The sequence below is a fragment of the Chlorocebus sabaeus genome, chromosome 27, assembly GCF_047675955.1.
Source record: "Chlorocebus sabaeus isolate Y175 chromosome 27, mChlSab1.0.hap1, whole genome shotgun sequence".
Taxonomy (NCBI): Eukaryota; Metazoa; Chordata; class Mammalia; order Primates; family Cercopithecidae; genus Chlorocebus; species Chlorocebus sabaeus.
Window position 1 is genome coordinate 2,362,193 of NC_132930.1, and position 21,884 is coordinate 2,384,076.

The 21,884-nt window shown below is 38.3% G+C and overlaps 1 protein-coding gene across 1 annotated transcript in view; it reads right to left on the minus strand.

Annotated features, from left to right (window-relative positions):
• Positions 1-8,472: 8,472 nt before the first annotated feature.
• Positions 8,473-21,884, minus strand: part of NIPAL1 (NIPA like domain containing 1) — a 22,195-nt gene continuing 8,783 nt past the window's right edge. Inside the window, exons 2-6 of the mRNA XM_008017466.3 lie at positions 21,479-21,745; positions 16,359-16,415; positions 13,424-13,514; positions 11,502-11,662; positions 8,473-10,983 (exon numbers count right to left, since the gene is read on the minus strand). Of these exons, the coding sequence (XP_008015657.3) occupies positions 10,373-10,983; positions 11,502-11,662; positions 13,424-13,514; positions 16,359-16,415; positions 21,479-21,745 (1,187 nt within the window). The 3' untranslated portion in view covers positions 8,473-10,372. The remainder of the gene's footprint in view (positions 10,984-11,501; positions 11,663-13,423; positions 13,515-16,358; positions 16,416-21,478; positions 21,746-21,884) is intronic.

Sequence of the window (21,884 nt, forward strand, 5' to 3'; positions counted from 1 at the left end):
TTGACTTTCTTATCATCTTGACCAGGTGTAGGGCAGAAGGGGCAGGGGCATGTTGGGGCTTGCAAGTTGTCAGCAAATACGGAAAACAAAGTCAGACTCTTTATTGCCATAACTATGTTACAAATATTTTATGGGACATGCTTATACTAATTTTTTTTTCATTTTTTATCTGAAATTCAGGTTAAACTGGATGTCCTGACCTGTGTTTTTATTTGCTAAATCTGGCAGCTCCACCTATGAAGTAGAAAAATAAAAGAAACCTGGTCCCTCCTAGTGTTCTTGAGATGTTGCACTGATTCTGAGTTGCCCACTTCCAGACTTGTTATATGAGACAAGGCATTGGTGGTTTTAAAACCAAGCACCCCAGAAATCAGAGTGCTTTATTTAAGTCTTAAGAAACGGGACTTAAGTCTTATTCCTAAGTGTTACATTTCTTTTGACTCTTCTGATGGCAGCTAGTGGGCTATCCACTTAGAAATCTTTATCAAGCCCTTAATTATATTGATGACTCTAATAGGAATGGCTATTGTGGATGCCAAGGACGGCCAGCATTCAAATGCAGCTTTGCTACTTCCTAGCTTCCTAAGTTCTTCACCAACTTGTGCCTCCTCTTCTGTAAAATGGGCATGATAACCCATATTTCACAAAGTTGTTAGAATTAAATAAGATTGTGTATGAAATACTTAGAATAGTCTCAATACTTGGTAAGTCTTAGCTAATATGTACTTATTTATTTGAATTAGTTGAATTGCTTGTAGTGAAAATGTTATGGACTGAATATGTCCCCTGTCTCACCCAACCAAATTCATTATGTTGAGATCCTAAGCCCTAATGCAATGGTATTTAAGATGGGGTCTTTGGGAGGTGATTAGGCTCAGATGAGGTTCTGAGGGTAAAACCTTTATGATGGGATTAGTGCCCTGATAAGAAGAGATGTCAGAGGCTGGGTGTGGTGTCTAATACCTGTAACCCCAGTACTTTGGGAGGCTGAGGAGGGTGGATCAAGAGGTCAAGAGATTGAGACCAACCCTGCCAACATGGTGAAACCCCATCTCTACTAAATATACAAAAATTAGCTGGGTGTGGTGGCACATGCCTGTAGTTCCAGCTACTCAGGAGGCTGAGGCACGATAATTGCTTGAACCCAGGAGGCGGAGGTTGCAGTGAGCAGAGATCATGCTGTTGCACCCTGGCATGGTGACAGAGTGAGACTCTGTCTCAAAAAAAAAAAAAAGGGGCCAGAGAGCTTGCTCTAGTCTCCTTCCCAGCTCTCCCTCCCTGCTGGATGCACAGCAATAAGGAGGCTATCTGCAAGCCAGGAAGAGAGCCGCACCAGAATGGAACCTTGCTGGTCCCTAATCTTGGACTTCCAGCCTCCAGTGTTGTGGGAAATTTCTGTTTTTTAAGCTACCTAGTTTATGGTATCATGTTAATGGCAGCTCAAGCTGACTAATGCAAAGATATTTTATGTCAATTTTCATGTAAATACCTTAGATATGTTATTAATAGCATTGTTGAATTCCTTATGTTTTTCAAGAAAGTATAACTCTCATTGTTAGGGGAGGGTGGGAGCAGATTATGTACCTTATTTCAAAGATGGTCGAAATCTAAGAAACTGAGAACAACCACAACCACAGAATGTGTATATCATTATTTCAGCACTTTTCTAAAAGCAACTCTGAAATTGGGATGTGACTTCTAATAGGCAAGGTCTTGGATTAGATCTGTGGTTTTCAACCCTAGTTGCATATTCAAATCATCTGGGGAGATTTTAGCAAATATTGTTATCTTGATACTATCCACCCTCAGATGTTCTATTTAATTGGTCTGAGGTGGGGCCCAGGCATGAATCAGACAGACCTAAGGAACAGGTAATTAAATTAATTAATTAATTAATTAGTTTGTTTGTTTGCTTGTTTGAGACAGAGTCTCACTCTGTCACCTGTGGCTCACTGCAACCTCTCTTCCCAGGTTCAAGTGATTCTCCTGCCTCAGCCCCCCGAGTAGCTGGGATTAAGGGCGCCTGCCACTATGCCCAGCTAGTTTTTGTTTTTTTAGTAGAGATGGGGTTTTGCCATGTTGGCCAGGCTGGTCTCGAACTCCCGACCTCAGGTCATCTTCCTGTGTAGGCCTCCCAAAGTGCCAGGATTATAGGCATGAGCCACCGCCCCAACAGGAATAGGTAATTTTAAAGTAGATTTTAAAACCCTCGCAGGTGAAGGTAAATGTATAGCCAGGGCCAAAAACATTAGATTAAATACTTTATAAACAAATGTTTATTCTGGGTTGAGGCTTCTTGTGAGGTTTTTTTAAAAAGTGGATCAGGATATCCACTTCTTGTGAGGTTTTTTAAAAAGGGAGAAGGATATCCCCTCAATGCTGATGACTAACAGCTTTTCAATAGGCTATCCCTGGTTAACTTTGCATGTTTTATCTAGTTTCCCTGCTAGTTCACTGATGGACAAGGGTTAAAAGCAGTTGTGTCAGCCACCAGAATAGCTATGAATCAAAACTAAGTAGAGCAGAGGGAATACAACGCTCTGTAACAGAGAGCCAGAAACCCTGTCAGGGAGTTTGTGGCTTCTCCTCACTTGATTTCAATAGTATCAGGACTCTGGAACAAAATACTAGAGGTGCTGAGAAACTGGTGGAATTCTATACCATGTATCTCATCAGGAGGCTGTGCTATATGCAGAATTCCATGAAAGCTTAGCAAAGAGCCAGAGATTCAAGTATTTTAAAAGGAGATTTTTTATTTTGTGGAGTCTGCTGGTTGATTCGAGAAATGACAATCAGGTGAGTATATTTCTGACTAAAGTCAGTGTTATCTGGTCTATTTGTTAATGAAATTGAGCATGTTTCTGCTTAGCTATGTAGTTTGCATCTCACCCTTTATGTTCTCATTCATGATGGTGAAGTCACCTTTTAGAGACATCAGACACATACATGTATTTGATGGCAGTGTTTACTCTTCACTCTGTTGGACTGTGAATTGTTCAGATATTGTGAAAGTAGATCATGTATTTACATTGCAGGTATCTCCTTTCTCCAGCCCCTGCTATCTCACACTGAACAGCGAAACAAAGAGCGTAACACTTTATCTAGTTTGACCAGTTCCTCCACGCTTTTTACTTTTCCTTTTTGCTGCAGGTTAATCTTCAATCAGCAGGGCTCCCTGTAAGAAGTGGAACTGTTTTGTGTAACCTGAATTGCATTGAATTCCTTAGGTCTGTCTGATTCTAAACCAGTTTGGTTTTACAGTGAGAAATCAACATGGCACTGATGCTGGTCCTTTTTGCCCAGGTAAACTTGATACAGTCTGTTTCAGTATTGGCTGAAAAGACCAAATCACTGTTATTTAAATTCATGCCCTGAGATCCTGAAAGCAGAGACTCAAAACTGATAGAAAGCCTTGCCTTTTAAAAATGTGCATGCAAGACTACTCAGAAGGAATTAAGTTCGAGCAAGCTAACAATGGTAAACAAAGCCTCATTTCATTCTTCCCGTGAGAATTTGTTTTCTTTTTCTTCCAAGTCTTGCCCATTCTAACCCAGCTTTACAGTTCCATGGGTTAAGGAGAGGAGAGATTTCTTTTATTGAAATACATTTTTATTGAAAACTCTTGTTAATACAGTGAAACATTAGCAGTGAACACAAAGGCAAAAGTGAATTGAGCGACAAAGAGGCCTTTTGAGCTGAAGGGCTGAAACCAGCTTTGCAGAATATAACTAAGAGGATTGTTGCGGTGAAAGATGTCTGACCTAACTCACTCCATCTTGCTTCCAACCTCCAAGCTGTCCTTGTTCATTCCTGGGCATAGGCCGAACTAACTTTGGGAGGAACTTAGTTTACATTTTAACTTTGAAACAAAAAAGCTAACAGCCCTTTCCCAAAACAAACCCTTTCTTGCCTGTGGAATAGACTGCCTTTGTAGGACTAAAGAATTCACCACAAAATTATAAATTATGGTTTACGAGTCATGCAGCTGGATGTTACAAAATTCTGACCCTCCCCAAATTGCTCCTGGGGCTAACATCACTACTGTAAAACCTAAGATCAGTGCTTGAGAGATTTTGTAGACCCTGCACCTGGTGGATCAGCTGGCACCACCCAGATGGATACACTGGCTCATTGGGTCTTGTGGCCCCAACCCAGGAACTGACTCGCCACAAGACAGCTTCTACTCCCTATGATTTCATCCCCAATCCAGCCAACCAACACTCCTGACTCACTGGCCCCCCACCCACCAAAATTTCCTTAAAAACTCTGATCCCCAAATACTCGGGGAGACTGATTTGAGTAATAAAAAAACTCCTGTCTCCGCACTAGCCAGCTCTGCTTGAATAACTTTCTCCATTGCAATTTCCCTGTCTTGATAAATTGGCTCTGTCTAGTCAGTGGGGCAAGGTTGAAACCACTGGGCAGTTACAAAGGTATTTTGCCCAGTCCTGAAACAATCTGTGTTATTGGCCTTGAGCTATGGGACATGTTTGAGTTTATTTTTTGGATGTTTGAGAGGCACAAATAACTCAGGGAGGAGCCATATGTCATTACCCAGGATCCATTCTAGAGGTAATGTAGAGATTTTCTTTTTGTTGTTGTTGTTGTTGTTGTTGTTTTTTGGAGAATGGAGCTTCACTCTTGTTGCCCAGGCTGGAGTACAATGGCACGATTTCGGCTCACTGCAACCTCCACTTCCCAGGTTCAAGCAATTCTCCTTCCTCAGCATCTCGAGGAATTACAGGCACATGCCACCAAGCCTGGCTAATTTTTGTATTTTTAGTAGAGATGGGGTTTTGTCATGTTGGCCATGATGAAACCTCCAGGCTGGATGAAACTCACCTGAGCTCCTGACCTCAGGTAATCTGCCAGCCTCATCCTCCCAAAGTGCTGGGATTACAGGTGTGAGCCACTGGACCCAGCCTCTTTTGGGGTCTTGAGACAGGGTTTTGCCCTGTCATCCAGGCTGGAGTGCAGTGGCGTGATTATAGCTCACTGTAGCCTACAATTCCTGGACTCAAGGGAATCTCTTACTTCTGTCTCCTAAGTAGTTGGAACTACAGGAACATGCCACCACACTTGGCTAATGTTTTTAAAAATTTTTGTAGAGACAGGGTCTAGTTTTATGGCCCAGGTTGGTCTCAAACTCCTGGCCTCTAGCAATCCTCCCACCTTGGCCTCCCAGTGCTGGGATTATAGGCTTGAGCCACTGCACCCAGCCCCTAGATAATTTAAACAAAGCTGTAGTTCCACAGAGCTAGAAGAAAACTCACTGAGGGTTTATAAAGCATGGTGCTAAATATATTTATACTAGTTATTGTTCTGAGGGGAGATTTTATTATTAACAGCTTTGAGCTTTTGTTCAATTTGAAGGATTCGAGTTTCTTTCAAGGTGCTTTTGTTTAAGCTGTTATATGGGAGATGGTCTTGCAGAGAGGCTTTTAAAAACAAATTTCAATTTCAAGGGAAGTGAAATAGCAACATTAACATCAGTGCAGTTTTTTGTTTTTGTTTTTTGAAACCCTGAAACTTTTTTTATTTTTTGAAATGAGTCAGAGTCTTGCTGTGTTGCTCAGGCTGGAGTGCAGTGGCACAATCTCAGCTCAGTGCAACCTCTGCCTCCCAGGTTCAAGCAATTATCCTGCCTCAGCATCCCAAGTAGCTGGGATTACAGGCGCGTGCCACCATGCCTGGTTAGTTTTTTATATTTTTAGTAGAGACAGGGTTTCACCATGTTGGCCAGGCTGGTCTCGAACTCCTGACCTCAAGTGATCTGCCCTCGGCCTCCCAAAGTGCTGGGATTACAGGCATGAGCCACGGGCCCAGCCTGAAACTTTCCTTTTAATCTCAAAACAAAATGGCAATAGTTTTGCCATTATATATGTTTAACATTTATAAACTAAAAACTGAACTCAAAAGCATAATTAAATCACATTTTATTGCAAATGAAAAATATACACACATTTAAGATTTATAAACTTTCTAAAATGAACAGTATAAACACTTGCAAAATATAAGACTTCAGGAACAGTTTATTCAAAATATTTGAGAATATTTCATATATTCATATGTTTTTCTGCAAAGCTTTGTTGGAAGGGGAAAATAGCATTTAGTTCAGTTTTTCTGGTTTTATTAAGAAAAATATTTTTGTTGGAATACTTTTGTATTGGCGTTGATACAGTACGATGAATTCACTTTCACTCGCATTATTTAAAATGAGATAATGTGACAAATTGAGAAATGATGAATGTATAAAAATTGGCACTCAATGGTCCTTAAGTCTCTAGTGACAAGACTATAAGAATTCAAATGCTGATTCAAAGAAAAGTAAATTTTACTAAGTGCCTATTATCAAGCATAATGCCAGATCCTTTCCATATATTTAATACTTTAAAATATGTGTTAATTTCATGTGCTACAATAGCAAAGACTTGGAATCAACCCAAATGTCCATCAGTGACAGATTGGATTAAGAAAATGTGGCACATATACACCATGGAATACTATGCAGCCATAAAAAAGGATGAGTTTGTGTCCTTTGTAGGGACATGGATGCAGCTGGAAACCATCATTCTTAGCAAACTATCACAAGAACAGAAAACCAAACACCGCATGTTCTCACTCGTAGGTGGGAACTGAACAATGAGATCACTTGGACTCGGGAAGGGGAACATCACACACCGGGGCCTATCATGGGGAGGGGGGAGGGGGGAGGGATTGCATTGGGAGTTATACCTGATGTAAATGACGAGTTGATGGGTGCAGCACACCAACATGGCACAAGTATACATATGTAGCAAACCTGCACGTTGTGCACATGTACCCTACAACTTGAAGTTTAATAATAATAAATAAATTAAAAAAAAAAAAAAAAAAAAATTTCATGTGCTAAATCTAAAGGGTCTTATGAAAATTGTGCAATCTGAACTTATAATAAATAACCATTGACCTAAGAATAAAACTGTAAAACGAAAGTATAATGAAACTTATCTTTACAGAAGTAGGAAAATCTTTCCATTTGTCCTATGTGAGCACAACTTTGTAATCCTTAACGACACACATGCAGATATTCGCATAAGAAATTTTAAGATATGTACATGATGACAAAGTATTAAAATATATACATAAACTACCAGTTAAGACTAATAGTCTGAACATAGGGATCCAGCATTTTATTCTTCCTTAGATAGTATCTTCCCATTTGGAATTTCTTTTTTTTTTGAGATGGAGTCTTGCTGTCACCCAGGCTGGAGTGCGGTGGTGAAATATTGGCTCACTGCAACCTGCCCCTCCTGGGTTCAAGCAATTCTCTGTCTCAGCCTCCAGAGTAGCTGGGATTATAGGCACCTGCCACCACGCCTGGCTGATTTTTGTATTTTTGGTAGAAACAGGGTTTCACCATGTTGGCCAGGCTGGTCTTGAACTCCTGACCTGATGATCTACCCGCCTCAGCCTCGCAAAGTGCTGGGATTACAGGTGTGAGCCACTGCACCCAGCCAAAAATTTTTTAGTGTTAGATTTGCAATAATAGTTTGTTTTTTTAATGCAGTTTTTAAAATGCATCAGTAACTTTTATGTAGACAGTTTTCAAATATTTCATTGTTTCTCAGCATACTTCAACTCATTAAATATTTCCCAGTCTTCCTCCTGGGCATGCATACATGTCAACACCAGTTCAATTTCCTGTCCAGGGTACACAATGAACCTTGTGTTTGGGAACCTTTGACCTGCTCATAACGTACCAAGGGCAAACAGTTTGTAAAAGGTGACACAAAGAAATGTCTGAAACTTAAATTCACCAGAACAGAGAATCACCAGAGTCCCAGGTTGGATGTCAAGAAAAATGCCATTGATTTCCTCACCAAGAAGGTGTCCTAGAGAGATCAATAACGTTCTTAATATTAAAAGAATATTAAAATTTCTGCAATTTTCAAATGCCACTTTATCAGAAGATACTATTCTGGGGCAGGGTCTTACTCTGTCACCTAGGCTGGAATGCAGCGGTGCAATCATAACTTACTGCAGCCTTGAACTCCTAAGCTCAAATGATCCTCCTGATTCAGCCTCCTGATATTTTTTACATTTTTTAGAGAGGTGGGGTCTAGCTTTGTTGCCCAGACTGGTCTCAAACTCCTGGCGATTAGAAATCCTCCCACCTGAGCCCCGCACAGTGTTGGAATTACAGGTGTGAGCCACTGCCCAGCCAGAAGATACTTTTCCTACAAACTTGTGTTCATAGCTTATATATCTGATATACAAGTAAAGTGAAACAGCAATCAACAGAGTAAACACGTATATGACCTGAGGTATCAACCCATGGACCTTCCATGGATTACTGATTTTCAAAAACGTAGAATGCATTAGAATTGCACTCAACACTAAACTATGCTGAAAAGACTATAATGTATAATGGAACATTAGGGCCTTGCAGCCATCTCAGGTAGGTTGTCATTGTGAACATCAGTCATTGTTTAACAGAACTGCGGAAATGCCGAAGTCAGTTTAATTGAATTCCGAATAATAAAGTTTACCATTATTACCTTGGGGAGTCTTGAACTAGCTTAGAAACAAAAACCAAACCTAATAACATTTAAGGTTAGAGCAGAAAAACATTCAGTCAACCTGCTTTTTTTTTTTTTTTTAATGACAACTTTTTGGTTAGGATTTTTGTTTTGAGAAAAATAAGATTAGTATAAAAATAAGATAGCCAATTTATTTTCCATAAAATCAATGTGACAGTAAATCTGTCCATTACATTAAAGACCACCAAAAATGTTATTCCTGCCATGCATTTGAAATGAGAGAGGAAAATTTTATAAACGTTTTAATGTGCAAAAAAGGTATTTTCCTGCAGTAGTCCCTGAGATCTTCGTATTTTGTTTGCCAGGAAGTTAACTTTCTATCCTATTAGAATATACCTATTTTTAAAGGTTAGTAACTAATTATAATTTCCTTAATAAGGGTGAAAGTGCAAAATTTCAAGAGAGCCATTGTGATAATTTGTTCAGATTTTTCACAAAGATTTTTCTAGTTGCTTCCAGTCTGTGGAAAACCCACTCTTTAGGGTTAAAACATTTGAGAGCAATTGAAGTGTAGGATACAATCCTGAATAATGTAGCAATCTTTTACAAAAATCTCTATATCAACAAGAAAAATAACCTTTAGGATAATACTAAAAGAAAGGAAAAAAAAAATGAACATAAGTGCCTCCAAAGCTGAATTCACCCGGACTTCTTCAGAAACTCCATTTTGTCCTATGTCTTCCAGACCTGAGTTAATTAATGGAACCTGTGAAAACAATCACGCGTCTGTGTTTTTGTGAGAAGAAAACGTTTTCCTTTATGTGAAGTACTTTTCTCTTCCTACATTCTCCCTCTTTAACTGGTAGTAAATTCTTATGGTATGTCGGTGAGTCACAATTCATAAACTCTTTATGGGTGGCTGTGTCTTGTGTATTCTAGCCCACTAACAAATAAAGCAGGCTTTTTTTTTTTAAATTTCTTTTTTCTTAAAATAACTAATTAATTATCTAGTTTAAGAAGGAAGGTGCAGAAGGAAGAACAAAGCACCTGTGATCTCACTTCTCAATTTAAAAAAAAGTTTTTTAAAGCAAAAGCCCCTTGCCCTTTTTCTTCTTTTTTGAGACAGGGTCTTACTTTGTCACCCAGGCTGGAGCGCAGTAGCGCAACCTGGGCTCATGGCAGCCCCAACCTTGCAGACTCAAGCGATCCTCCCACTTCAGCCTCAAGTGGTTGGGACTATAGGCATGTGCCACCATGCCTGATTAATTTTTGTATTTTTTGTAGAGACAGGGTCTCGCCTTGTGGCCCAGGGTGGTCTCAAACTCCTGAGCTCAAGTGATCTGCCCGCCTTGGCCTCCCAAAGTGCTAGGATTACAGGTGTGAACCACCATACCTGGCCTCTCTTCTCAGTTTTAATAATTTGAAATTATGACTCAACGGAGAATATGACTGATACTGTGTCTGTCAGAACGCTGCTAACTTTATATTGGTGAATGACTGTGAGTCTAAAAATAGCCACCAAAGAAATGAAGAGCCACTTGGCAGAGACAAAGATATTGTGACCAGAAGAAGGAGATTATTCTGAGACACACACAGCACTTTGACTTCTTTGATCCTTAGAGAGTATTTCAAAGTTTTTAGAAATGAAAAGCAGCAGAAGTCTTCTGGAGGAAAATGAATTTGATTTCCAAATTCGACTGCCAAAAAAATGGCATTTTTACTTGGCCTCACATCTAAATTAGTTAGAACTGTAAAAATGCTAACTTTCCTAGCATTTCTTCCAGGAAGCAAGCATTCATTTTCCTCTTCGTGTGTCTCATATTGGTTAAAACTCAGTGTTTCTAGAGACTTCAGTCATCAGTTCTACTAAACAAGGTAACGTCATCATTGTATCCCGGGGCTGAACACTCCAAGTTCTCTAGTAAAACATAATTGTTTTCATTGACATTCAGAGAGATGGCTTCTTTCTTAGCAGTGGATGTAAGCTCACTCCAAGTAATGTCAGTATTTTTAAAAGCATGTAGAAGGAAGATGCCAATGATAATAGTGAAGAATCCACTCAGGGTCCCAAAGATATCTCCAGCTGTCATGCCATACCACTCTTGGAATAAGACGGCAGAGCAAGTGACTACCATGGATGTGAAGAATACATAATAAATGGGTGTCACAAGAGAGGTATTAAAGGTGTCCAGTGCCTTGTTGAGATAGTTAATCTGTGTAGTTACTGAAAGCACAAGTACAGCCAGCAAAACAAAGACCAGGGGATGTTTGTAAACTGGCTTCCATTCTATCAGCTCCTTAATGGCAATTCCCAGGCCTTTGACAGAAGAAACTGAAAACGCTCCAATCAAGGAACAGATTGAAATATAAACCAATATATTGGTCTGTCCTTTCTTTGGAGCCACAATCAAAATCAGCACCAAGGAGATCACAGTTATGATCACAGCAAAAGAAATAAACCCTGTTAGGAGGAGAAAAGAATTTGACGTTAGAAAATGCTCACAGGATTATACCTTTCTGAAATCTTGTTAGTCATGAGTTTAAGAGCATAGGTATTTTAGAAACAGAAGTGAGATCAAATTAAAAACAACATTATATTGCATAGTTCTCAATATTTTACGAAGAATTTTCACAAACTTATCATTTAAATGTCACCAATACCACTATGAGCTAGGGCAAATATTATCAGAGTAATTTTTTATTTTCAGAGGAAGAAAGTGGCAAAGATTTGATTTTGAATATGTCTCTTGCCTCTACCATCCCCATCTCTCCCTTTCATTGTGTAAGACGGGAAGCATGAACACAAAAATAAGTTCTGCCATCTTTTCAGGAGAAATAATAATCAAACCTCACTGTGTCTCACAACCCACAATGCAGCTCACAATGTAGAAAGTTTATTACAATATTATTACAGATACTATTTGGTGAGGAGAGAAAGTGGAGCAGAATTTGAGTGGTTCTTTAGGGTGAATCACAGACCTGGGTCTCTCAATTTCATTTCCATTTCATGCAAAGATGTGACTTCCTCTTCTTGTGGGGCATGGATAACCATCACAGTTGACCCCAATATACTTAATATGCAGCCTATTTTCCCATGAATGTTCAAGTGTTCATTTAAAAAGTAGGAAGATAATATTGCACTGTTGGGAGAGAAAAAATAAAAAATCACTATAGTTCAATTACCTTTTGATCCCATGGCAGCTCAGAAGTCACACTGTGGTACATGCTACCATATATCCCAATGAGCTGACTGGAATATGCTATATGACACTGAAAACCCGAGATTGGTTTGAAACTCAGAACTGATGGGCAAATATGCTTCATTGTTTTTATATCTAAAAAGCTACAATATTCTATATCTTATAATCTTCCAGTGATCTTACAAGAGGTTCTACTCAAGTCATTTTCAATTTACCCATCTTTTCCTGTAAAGCCAAGCAAAATGGAAAATCTTTTATTTCTTACTGGCATGATACATTTAGAATATGTATGCCCATGGATGTTTCAAAGAAAGATACATTCCTAAAGAAAAATTACTCTGCTCAGGGCTAATAATCAGCTAGTTCATACCACTACAATCAAACGGACCAGGGGTATTCAATCTTTTGTCTTCCCTAGGCCACACTGGAAGAATTGTCTTGGGCAACACATAATACATACTAACAGTAATGATAGCTAATGAGCAAAAGAAAAAAAATCACAAAAAAACTCATAATGTTTTAAGACAGTTTACAAATTTATGTTGGGCCATGTTCAAAGCTGTCCTGGGCCACATGCAGCCCATGGGCCATGGGTTAGAGAAGCTTGACGCAGATTTTCAAAATACCAAAATACTTTACCACCTGCTACTGCTCTGATACTTAGACCTATCCGGTACTCCTAATGTTTCAGTTGCTGTGGTTTCTGCAAACCAGCCTCCTTCCTCTAATGCCCTGTATCCCCATGAAGGCAATTAAGTGCCCATCTGTCCTCAAGATTATGATCAATTAATTACCAGGTACTTTCCTAAAGTTGCCCTCATGTGGCCACTTGTAGGACTGCAGCCTTAGTGAAGACATTACTATTACTACTACAACTAGCTATTCATTGCATCGACAAGTGTTCGAAGTGCTTTATGTGTATTAACTCACTTAATTCTCACAACAATCCTATAAAGAAGCTAAAAAGAATTTAGTAGGCTCAATCATAAGTTTTCTACTAGAGGTTGATAATGAATAGAAAAGAAAAAGACAAGAACAGATAAAGATGTATATGCTTATTAAACACATTCATTTGGGATCATAATAAACTCAGAAAAATTAGATCCACATTCCGTGAAATAGGAAAATTATTCCTGTTTCCAGTACTAAAGATACCGGGTCTCCAAACAGAAGTATCCAGCAAACAATGCAAGAATTTTAGTGAAACACCATGCTTTTAAAAGTCCTCTGATAACTACAGTCATTAACCACTATGATGAGAAAAAGAATTGACAGGACTCTGGCAATTTGTTCTGATGAGAGATTTAAAAAATCTTCTATGCTTCATTGCATTGTTACAAATGTAAAACACATTTATGTTAGTAGGAAATCAAACTCACTGTGTCTTAGGTTTTTAAAATAATAATGTGACAGTCTATTTCCTATTTCTACGGTTATAGTCTTCTCAAGTTATTTTTGTGATTTCAGGCAAGAAAAAGTATTATTCTCACTTTATGAATGAGTAAACTGAGGCTGAGTGACTTGTCCAAAGCTTCCCAGGAGTCTCAGAAATAATTTGGGTTCATCTAGACTTTTAGAGCCCAGGTTGGTCTAGATTTGTGTGTTTGCTTTTAGATATCCATAGCCGTATGTTTCTTATGGTTTAAGTTTATCTTGGTCTTAAAATACCTACAGAAGCCAAGTTCCTTGTTGCTCACATACCTTATAAGAACACTCAGGGCACCCAGAGGGGTGACCAAGGTGGCAGGTGCAAAAGCATAAGCAGCAAAATTTGCAGCTTCTCCTGCTCCCACTAGAAAGCAAGCAGAGATATTGACATAAAAAATAGGCTTGCTTCTCAGAAGAGAAAAACAAATGAGTCATGCAAAGCAGTGGACTTTTAACCCAAAGACATGGGAAGATGTAGCTAAAAAGAATGATGTAACGTGTTTTATAGCGGGTAGGAGATAATTAATATTAAGAGATGCAGACAAACTGTAATACCAGGTGATACAAACTCAAAAGATGCAAAAAATGGTGACAGATGAGTACCCATTTTAAATGGCTTTCAATAGAAATTTTTAGCTACTGAAGACACATTTGGTGACTCTGATCAACTCTAGTAGAGGTAGCTTTGTAGTAAGCAGATAATTCTTTCACTTGCTCAAGAATACCTATAGTTTTGTAGGTTACCCACAACCACCAAAACCAGTTTGGAAAATTAGAATGGTTAAATCTGGTGTGTAGGTAGGGAATAGCTAGCAATACCTGTCACAGTCCCATGAAGTTAGATATGCCTCTATTGTAAGTGATCTACAAGCAAGTAACAGTATCTCAGTAGCTTAACAAGATCCAGGGAGCTGTTTTAAAGTCATGATATGCTCCTGAATGTAATCTTTTTCTTATCCGAGGAACTCTAGACTTGCATGATATAGTGTGCTATAAATAACTTCTAGAGTGAGAGAAATCCCTTCAAGAGCTGGGCTCTTGTACTGGGGCCAAGTTATTCTCACAGAACACAGCTGGAAACTTGCCCACAGAATGTAGTATTTCATGCTGGCAACTACACCAAGCAAATGCTTATTGCAGAGAGAGAAAGGAACACTAGCATAATTTTTTTCTTTTTCCATTTGTCTGGCTGCTATGCTACATCCCCCCAAATCTATAGGAGTACTCACCATTAGGAAAACATCATTAAACAAATCTAAACTTACAGAACAGAATAATTAAGACATTGCTCTCATCGAAAGAACTACGGCGAGGCCAGTGACTCATACCTGTAATCCTAGCACTTTGGGAGCTAGACGGGAGCAGATCACTTGAGGTCAGGAGTTCGAAATCAGCCTGGCCAACATGGTAAAACCCTATCTCTACTAAAAATACAAACATTAGCCGGCTGTGGCGGCAAGCGCCTTTAATCCCAGCTACTCTAGAGGCTGAGGCAGGAGAATCACTTGAATCTGGGAGGTGGAGGTTGCAGTGAGCCACTGCACTCCAGCCTGGACAACAAGAGTGAGACTCTGTCTCAAAAAATAAAAAACTAAACAAAAAATAGAAAAAAAAAAAAAAACAAAAACAAAGAACCGTGGCAGTTTTCTTGGAATATTAAGGTTTCCTTGGATATTTTATATTATTTATATTTTTATCTTTATAAATAGCTTTCCAGGAAAACATTGACTTCATGATTAAAGTACTGTATGTATGTCACTTACTTAATCTCTAAGGTATGCTTTTCTCTCTTCAATACTGACATAAACATTTTTACATGGTGAAAGCAAAATCGCAAATGTAGTCACATAATATTCTCCTTATAATTTCATTATAAAGTATGGGTAGAGGGTGGGGAGATGCAAGTAAAAGAGAAAAAGAGAATGATCCAAATACCTATCTGGAATCTTCCCAGACAGCCCTGGTCAATTTTTATTCAAATAGATAAAGTGGATGTAAAAGCACCCTAAAAACTGAAGGGGGTGGCTGGGCTCAGTGGCTCACGCCTGTAATCACAGCACTTTGGAAGGCCGAGGTGGGTGTCCTGAGATCAGAAGTTCCAAGACCAGCCTGGCTAACATGGTGATACCTCGTCTCTACTAAAAATACAAAAATTAGCTGGGTGTGGTGATGTGCACCTGTAATCCTAGGTACTCGGGAGGCTGAGGCAGGAGAATCGCTTGAACCTGGGAGGTGGAGGCTGCAGTGAGCCAAGATCGTGCCATTGCACTCCAGCCTGGGCCACAGAGCAAGACTCCGCCTCAAAACAACAACAACAACAACAACAACAAAAAACTACAATAAACAAACACTAAAGGGGCTATACATATTTAAATTATTTTCATTAATCACACTTTTAGACTCCACCATTTATCAAAGAAACGGTACCCAGTTCCTTCCCATAACAGGATCTTACAAATACTGAAATGTGTTGCTTGGTTTGGGGAAATTCAGGGAAGCTTTAAGACTCCTGGCTACAGAGGGAATTTATGATGCCCTTTTTGAGGGGAGCTTCCGTTTTGGGATTTAAGAAATTTCACTTAGTGGGGAGACTGAAGTCAGCAAAAGTGGCTGAGGGAGATGAACACTGCCTTCTATTTGGATATCACATTAGCATTTAGAAAGTGCTTTCAGATCCTACAAAGTCTCGTTTAATCCTCACAGCAGGTCTGGGAGGAAGGAAAGTGCTGACACCCCTCATTTCTTCTCCATTTGTTCAGTACCAAGCAGCCACAGAAGCCTTTCACTTATCCATGTTGTTGTCCTGGCAAGGAAACTCTACTCGTTCTTGAGAAAATATGTAGTATATATAGTCACAGGTTCAAATTAGGAGGTGGGAAAACACGAAAGAAAAGTACTTTTCTCTATTGTTTTGGTGAAGAAAATAGCAGAAGTCTGTGGTTAAAATACAATATTTGAAAGGTCAACTTTTTCCCTTGCATTCCAAGACAGTACTGAGGGCACAGGTGGTGGGAAATAAGAGTAAAAATTAATTTATTCATATATAATAGTATATATAGGACAATATATTATACCAACACAAAAATTTTTAGACTTAAATTCCATCCTTGTTCCATTCTTGACAGGAAGATTAACCAATTTTGAAAAATTTCATATAATCTATTTACTGTCTTACAAATAAACAGTATTCTCAGTATTAAAAACTTACTTGACAGCAATCCTACCCACCAGAGCCATTCCTTCAGGTAAGAATGTCCACCTTGTCCTAAAATACAAAAAATAAAAATTAACAAAAAATGGGTTCTACACTGGAGGAAGGTTTGAAGAATTGACTTCTAGGAAGCGTACTGGATTATGGTTAGAAAAGTTAAGTCAGTAAACTAAAGTCTCTTAGCTTATTTACTTGGTCATTTCCAAAGCTCTTTTAAAGCTTTCCCCCCCCCAATTTACAATGATTTAACAAATCCCCTAATGAATTAATTGCATTTAGATTTTTTTCCACGTTTCTCTTATAATGCTCTCATGAACCTCCCTACACATACATCTTTGTAACACTGGAATGATTATTTCTCCAGGATAAATTCCTAGAAGTGTAATTGTTGAGTAGGAGGAAATGCATTTTTTAAAGAAATTGCCTGCCAGAAAAGTTATGTCAATTTTTAAAAAAACTTTGCAAATTTGATAGTCTTAAAATGGTATGTCGTTTCAATCTACATTTTTCTGTTTGCCACCCATTTTATTCTTTTATGAATCAGGAGTTCATTTTTGTTTTATTTTTCCTGATTTTTAAAAGAGATTCGGGGTACAAGTGTAGTTGTGTTACATCAATCTATTGTAAAGTCTGGCCTTTAGTGTATCTATTACCTGAATAGTGAACATTGAACCCAATAGGTAGTATTTCATCCCTCACCTGCTTCTACCCTTTTACCCTCCCACCTTTTGGAATCTCTAATGTCCATTATTCCACTTTAAATGTGCATGTGTACCCACGGTTTAACTCCCACTTACAAGTGAGAACACGCAGCTTTTGATTTTCTGTTTCTGAGTCACTGCACTTAGGATAATGGCCTCCAGTTCTCTCCATGTTGCTGCAAAACATATGGTTTCATTTCTCTAACAGCTAAGTAGTATTCTATGGTGTCTGTATATAAATAAACCACATTTTCTTTATCCAGTCCTCTGTTGATGGGCACTTAGGTTGATTTCATGACTTTGCTGTTGTGAATAGCGGTGTGATAAACATTTGAGTGCAAGTGTCTTTTGATAAAATGATTTCTTTTCCTCAAGTAGCTGGACTGCCAGATTGAAGGGCAGTTCTATTTTTAGTTCTCTGAGAGATCGCCATATTGTTTTCCACAGTGGTTGTACTAATTTACATCCCCACCAACAGAGTATAAGCATTCCCTTTTCTCTGCATTCTTGCCAACATCTGTTGGTTTTTTTTTTTTTTTTTTTTTTTTGAGGCGGAGTCTCGCTCTGTCGCCCAGGCTGGAGTGCAGTGGCCGGATCTCAGCTCACTGCAAGCTCCGCCTCCCGGGTTTACGCCATTCTCCTGCCTCAGCCTCCCGAGTAGCTGGGACTACAGGCGCCCGCCGCCTGGCCCGGCTAGATTTTTGTATTTTTTAAGTAGAGACGGGGTTTCACCAGGTTAGCCAGGATGGTCTTGATCTCCTGACCTCGTGATCCGCCCGTCTCGGCCTCCCAAAGTGCTGGAATTACAGGCTTGAGCCACCGTGCCCGGCCCATCTGTTGTTTTTTGACTTATTAATAATAGCCATTCTGACTGGTGTAAGATGGTGTCTCATTAGGTTTTAATTTTCCTTTCTCTGGTGATTAGTGACACTGAACATTTTTTCATATATTTGTTGGTCGCTTGCATGTCTTTTGAAAAACGTATGTTCATATCCTTTACCCACTTTTTTATGGGTTTGTTTTTTTCTTGTTGAGTTGACTGAGTTCCTTGTAGATTCTGGGTATTAGACCTTTGTCAGATGCTTAGTTTGCAAGTATTTTCTCCTATTCTGCAGGCTTTTTACCCTGTTGATTATTTTTCTTGCTCTGTAGAAGCTTTTTACTTTAAGTCACATTTGTCTATTTTTGTTTTTGTTGCATTTCCTTTTGAGGACTTAGTCACAAATTCTTTGCCTAGGCCAGTGTCCAGAAAAGTTTTTCCTAGGTTTTCTTCTAGGGCTTTTATAGTTTCAGGTTTTACATTTAAGTTTTTAATCCATCTTGAGTAGATTTTTGTATATGGTCAGATATAAGGTCCAGTTTTGTTCTTCTATATGGTTCTACAATTTTTCTTGCACCATTTATTGACTAGGGCAGCCTTTCCCTAGCATATATTATTTTCAACTTTGTCAAAGATCAGTTGGTTGTAGGTATGTGGCTTTATTTCTGAGTTCTCTATTCTGTTCCACTGATCTATGTGTGTATTTTTATACCAGTACCATGCTGTTTTGGTTATGATAGCCTTACAGTATAATTTGAAGGTACTGTGATACCTCCAGCCTTGTTCTTTTTGCTTATGATTGCTTAAAACTTTCTGTATTATGTTGCCGTGTCACCTTTGCTTTTCCACAAATGATAAGTTTTTCTTAATTTGTAGGAAATTTTATTTAATCATCAGGTTCACCGTATTTACATCAGTCAGATGTGTGGATACAAATACTTCATTTCAGCTATGGTTAAAATTAAAAACAGAAAACATAAATAGTAAATTACATTGGTACTAATGAGGACTGTAAAGGGAAGAAGATGGTTGACATAAGAGCTTTTGAGAGTTTGGATTAGTCAATGAGAGAATAACAAGCATCAGGTAGATGCACTCTGCTTATTTTCTACCTTGTCATACTGAAATCAAGTTTCTATTTCATCTACTGAAAAGGACAAAATGCTTTTAAGGTATTCAAAGGGTTATCTTCCTACTACTCTAATCTATGACTTTATGTCATTATATTTACTATAGAAAATGGAATTTTCTTATGAATTTTAATATACTTAGCCCTCTGCATTTGACCTAATTGATTTTGTTATAATTAAACAGGATATATATGCTATGAAGACTATTTTGCAAAGTAGTTAACTGTGCTTATTTAGGACTTTCTCCTTAAGAAATTGGCAAATAACTAACTTGGAATCATATTACAACCCTGGACCTGACTATTGTCTAGTTGGTATCTCTTTGGGTACTAGCGAAACAATATTTATTTATGTATGTTTATTGGTCATTACATTTGCAAATAACTAAGTTGGAATTATGTTACCACACTGAACCTATTGTCTAGTTGGTATCTCTTTGGGTACTAGTGAAACAATATTTATTTACATATGTTTATTGGTCATTTGCATTTCTTATTTTGTTTGTTTCTTGTTTATATGCTATGTCTATTTTCTGTTAGGGTACTAACCTTTTTACTTATTGACTGCAGTTACTTTTTATATATTATGAAACTATACTTTGTCACATATTTCATCATATTTTCCCCAATACATCATTTACTTTTTAGTTTCAGTTTTTAAATTTTTTCCATATAGGATTTTTTTCTCAATCTAGATAATCTGTTCCTTTATATAAAATGAATTCTTTATCTTTATGCTTATAAAAGGGTTTTTTTTTCCGATTATTTCATTTTTTTGGCCAGGCGCAGTGGCTCACGCCTGCAATCCCAGCACTTTGGGAAGCCGAGGCAGATAGATCATCTGTCAGGAGTTCGAGACCAGCCTGGCCAACATGGTGAAACCCTGTCTCTACTAAAAATACAAAATTAGCTGGGCGTGGTGGCGCATGCCTGTAATCCCGGCTACTTGGGAAGCTGAGGCAGGAAAATCACTTGAACCTGGGAGGTGGAGGTTGCAGCAAGCCAGAGATCATGTCATTGCACTCCAGACTGGCCGACAGAGCAAACCTCTGTCTCAAAAAAAAAAAAAAAAAAAAAAAAAAAATTATTTTATTTTTATATTAAATTCTAACCTATCTGGAATGTATTTTGCTGAATGGTGTGAAGTAGAACTTTCATGTTTTTCTCCTCTAATTTTTCCCAATTGTCTCAATACTTGGAATGATTTGTCCTTTCTCCACAGTTTTGAAATGCCACTTTTTAAAATAACAAATTCAATTGTTATATATACTTGGGTCTGCTTATAAGTTTTAAATTATCTTTTATGATTTTGTCTGCTTTAATGCCAGTATCAAATTGTTTTAATATAGCATATATTTTCTGATAGTACAAATCTCATCTCAATAGTACTTTTATAAGCTTGCTTGTGTAATTTATAGTCTTTAGTTTTTTTCCATATGGATGTTAGAAAAATGCTTAGATCTTAAAGTATACTTGATGAAAATGAATAGAAAACTTATTGTTAATGAAGGAATAGTCAGGCAGACCTACTCAGCATCTTAAATGTCACTATAAATAGCAGCCTAATTCTATTGTTGTCCATTTATTGATTTAATAAATATCTATTAGGTGCCAAACACTGCTAGGGAAGGTTCCCGTTCTTGAGAATCTACTATCAATAAGCAAGTAAACCTATCAACAACAATAAAGAATACATGTACAACTAAAAATTATCCTAGGTACAAGTGAGGGAAACTATTAGTGCAATGACAGAGAATCATGGGGGTGGGGTGGGGAGACCTGCTGTTAGAGAATGGTCAAGGAAGGCCTTTATGAGGTGATGCTACTCACACTGAAGTCTGAAGGATGAGTCAGCTGAATGAAGGGCAGGGAGAAGAGTTCCAGGCAATGGGAAAAGACCTGCGGGTGGGACAGAACCAGACCTATTCCAGGAACAAGAGAAAAGTAGGTGATGGGGAGAAAAGCAGAAGTTGGAGAGGTGGCAGAGATCAGACACTGGGAGACACAGCTGACTCCATCAAGAAGATAGAGACTAAGATAAACCAAGCCAGTGAGTTATTATTACTGTAGCCTAGGATAATTTTTAGTTGTACGTGTATTCTTTTTTATTGCTGATAGGTTTACTTGCCTTGATAGTAGATTCTCAAGAACAGGAACCTTCCCTAGCAGTGTTTGGCCCCTAATAGATATTTATTAAATCAATAAATGGATAATAATAGAATTAGGCTGCTATTTATAGTGACACTTAAGATGCTGAGTAGGTCTGCCAGACTATCCCTTCATTAACCATGAGTTTTCTATTCATTTTAATCAAAGACCTAAGTATTTTTCTAACATCCATATGGAAAAAATCAATAACTATAAATTACACAAGCAAGTTTATAAGAGTAGCGTTGAGATGTGGCCTTATAACAGGATCATTTCTGCAGTTAGAAACTTAAATTCATTGGTCGCATGTGTTTCTTACCAGCTCTAGTAACACCCTTGCTGGCCAGTTGCAAGAGGCCCTTCTTTTTCAGGATGAAGCTGGAGCCAATAAAAATACTTGAACTTACTGCCAGTACCAAGCCCACATAAAGACTGTATTTGTTTTCTACATTTGCTGAAATGCTCAAGTTGTTTATGCTGGAATTCAGGTCCGTGTAGAGCACAGGAGAAGCCAGCAGCTGTGACACATTTGTGATCTCACACCAAGCCTGGAAGGAGTTTGGACAGACCAGAGACAGCACATATCCTGGAAAAAAGGAAAGAAGAGAATGTCAGGAATGAAAGGGAGAGGTATTAAGGTTTACTAGCTTTCTGCAGGAAACAGAGCCTTGAGTGGATGGTACTGAAACATTTTACTACATGCAGGGAAGTCCTTAACAGGTGGC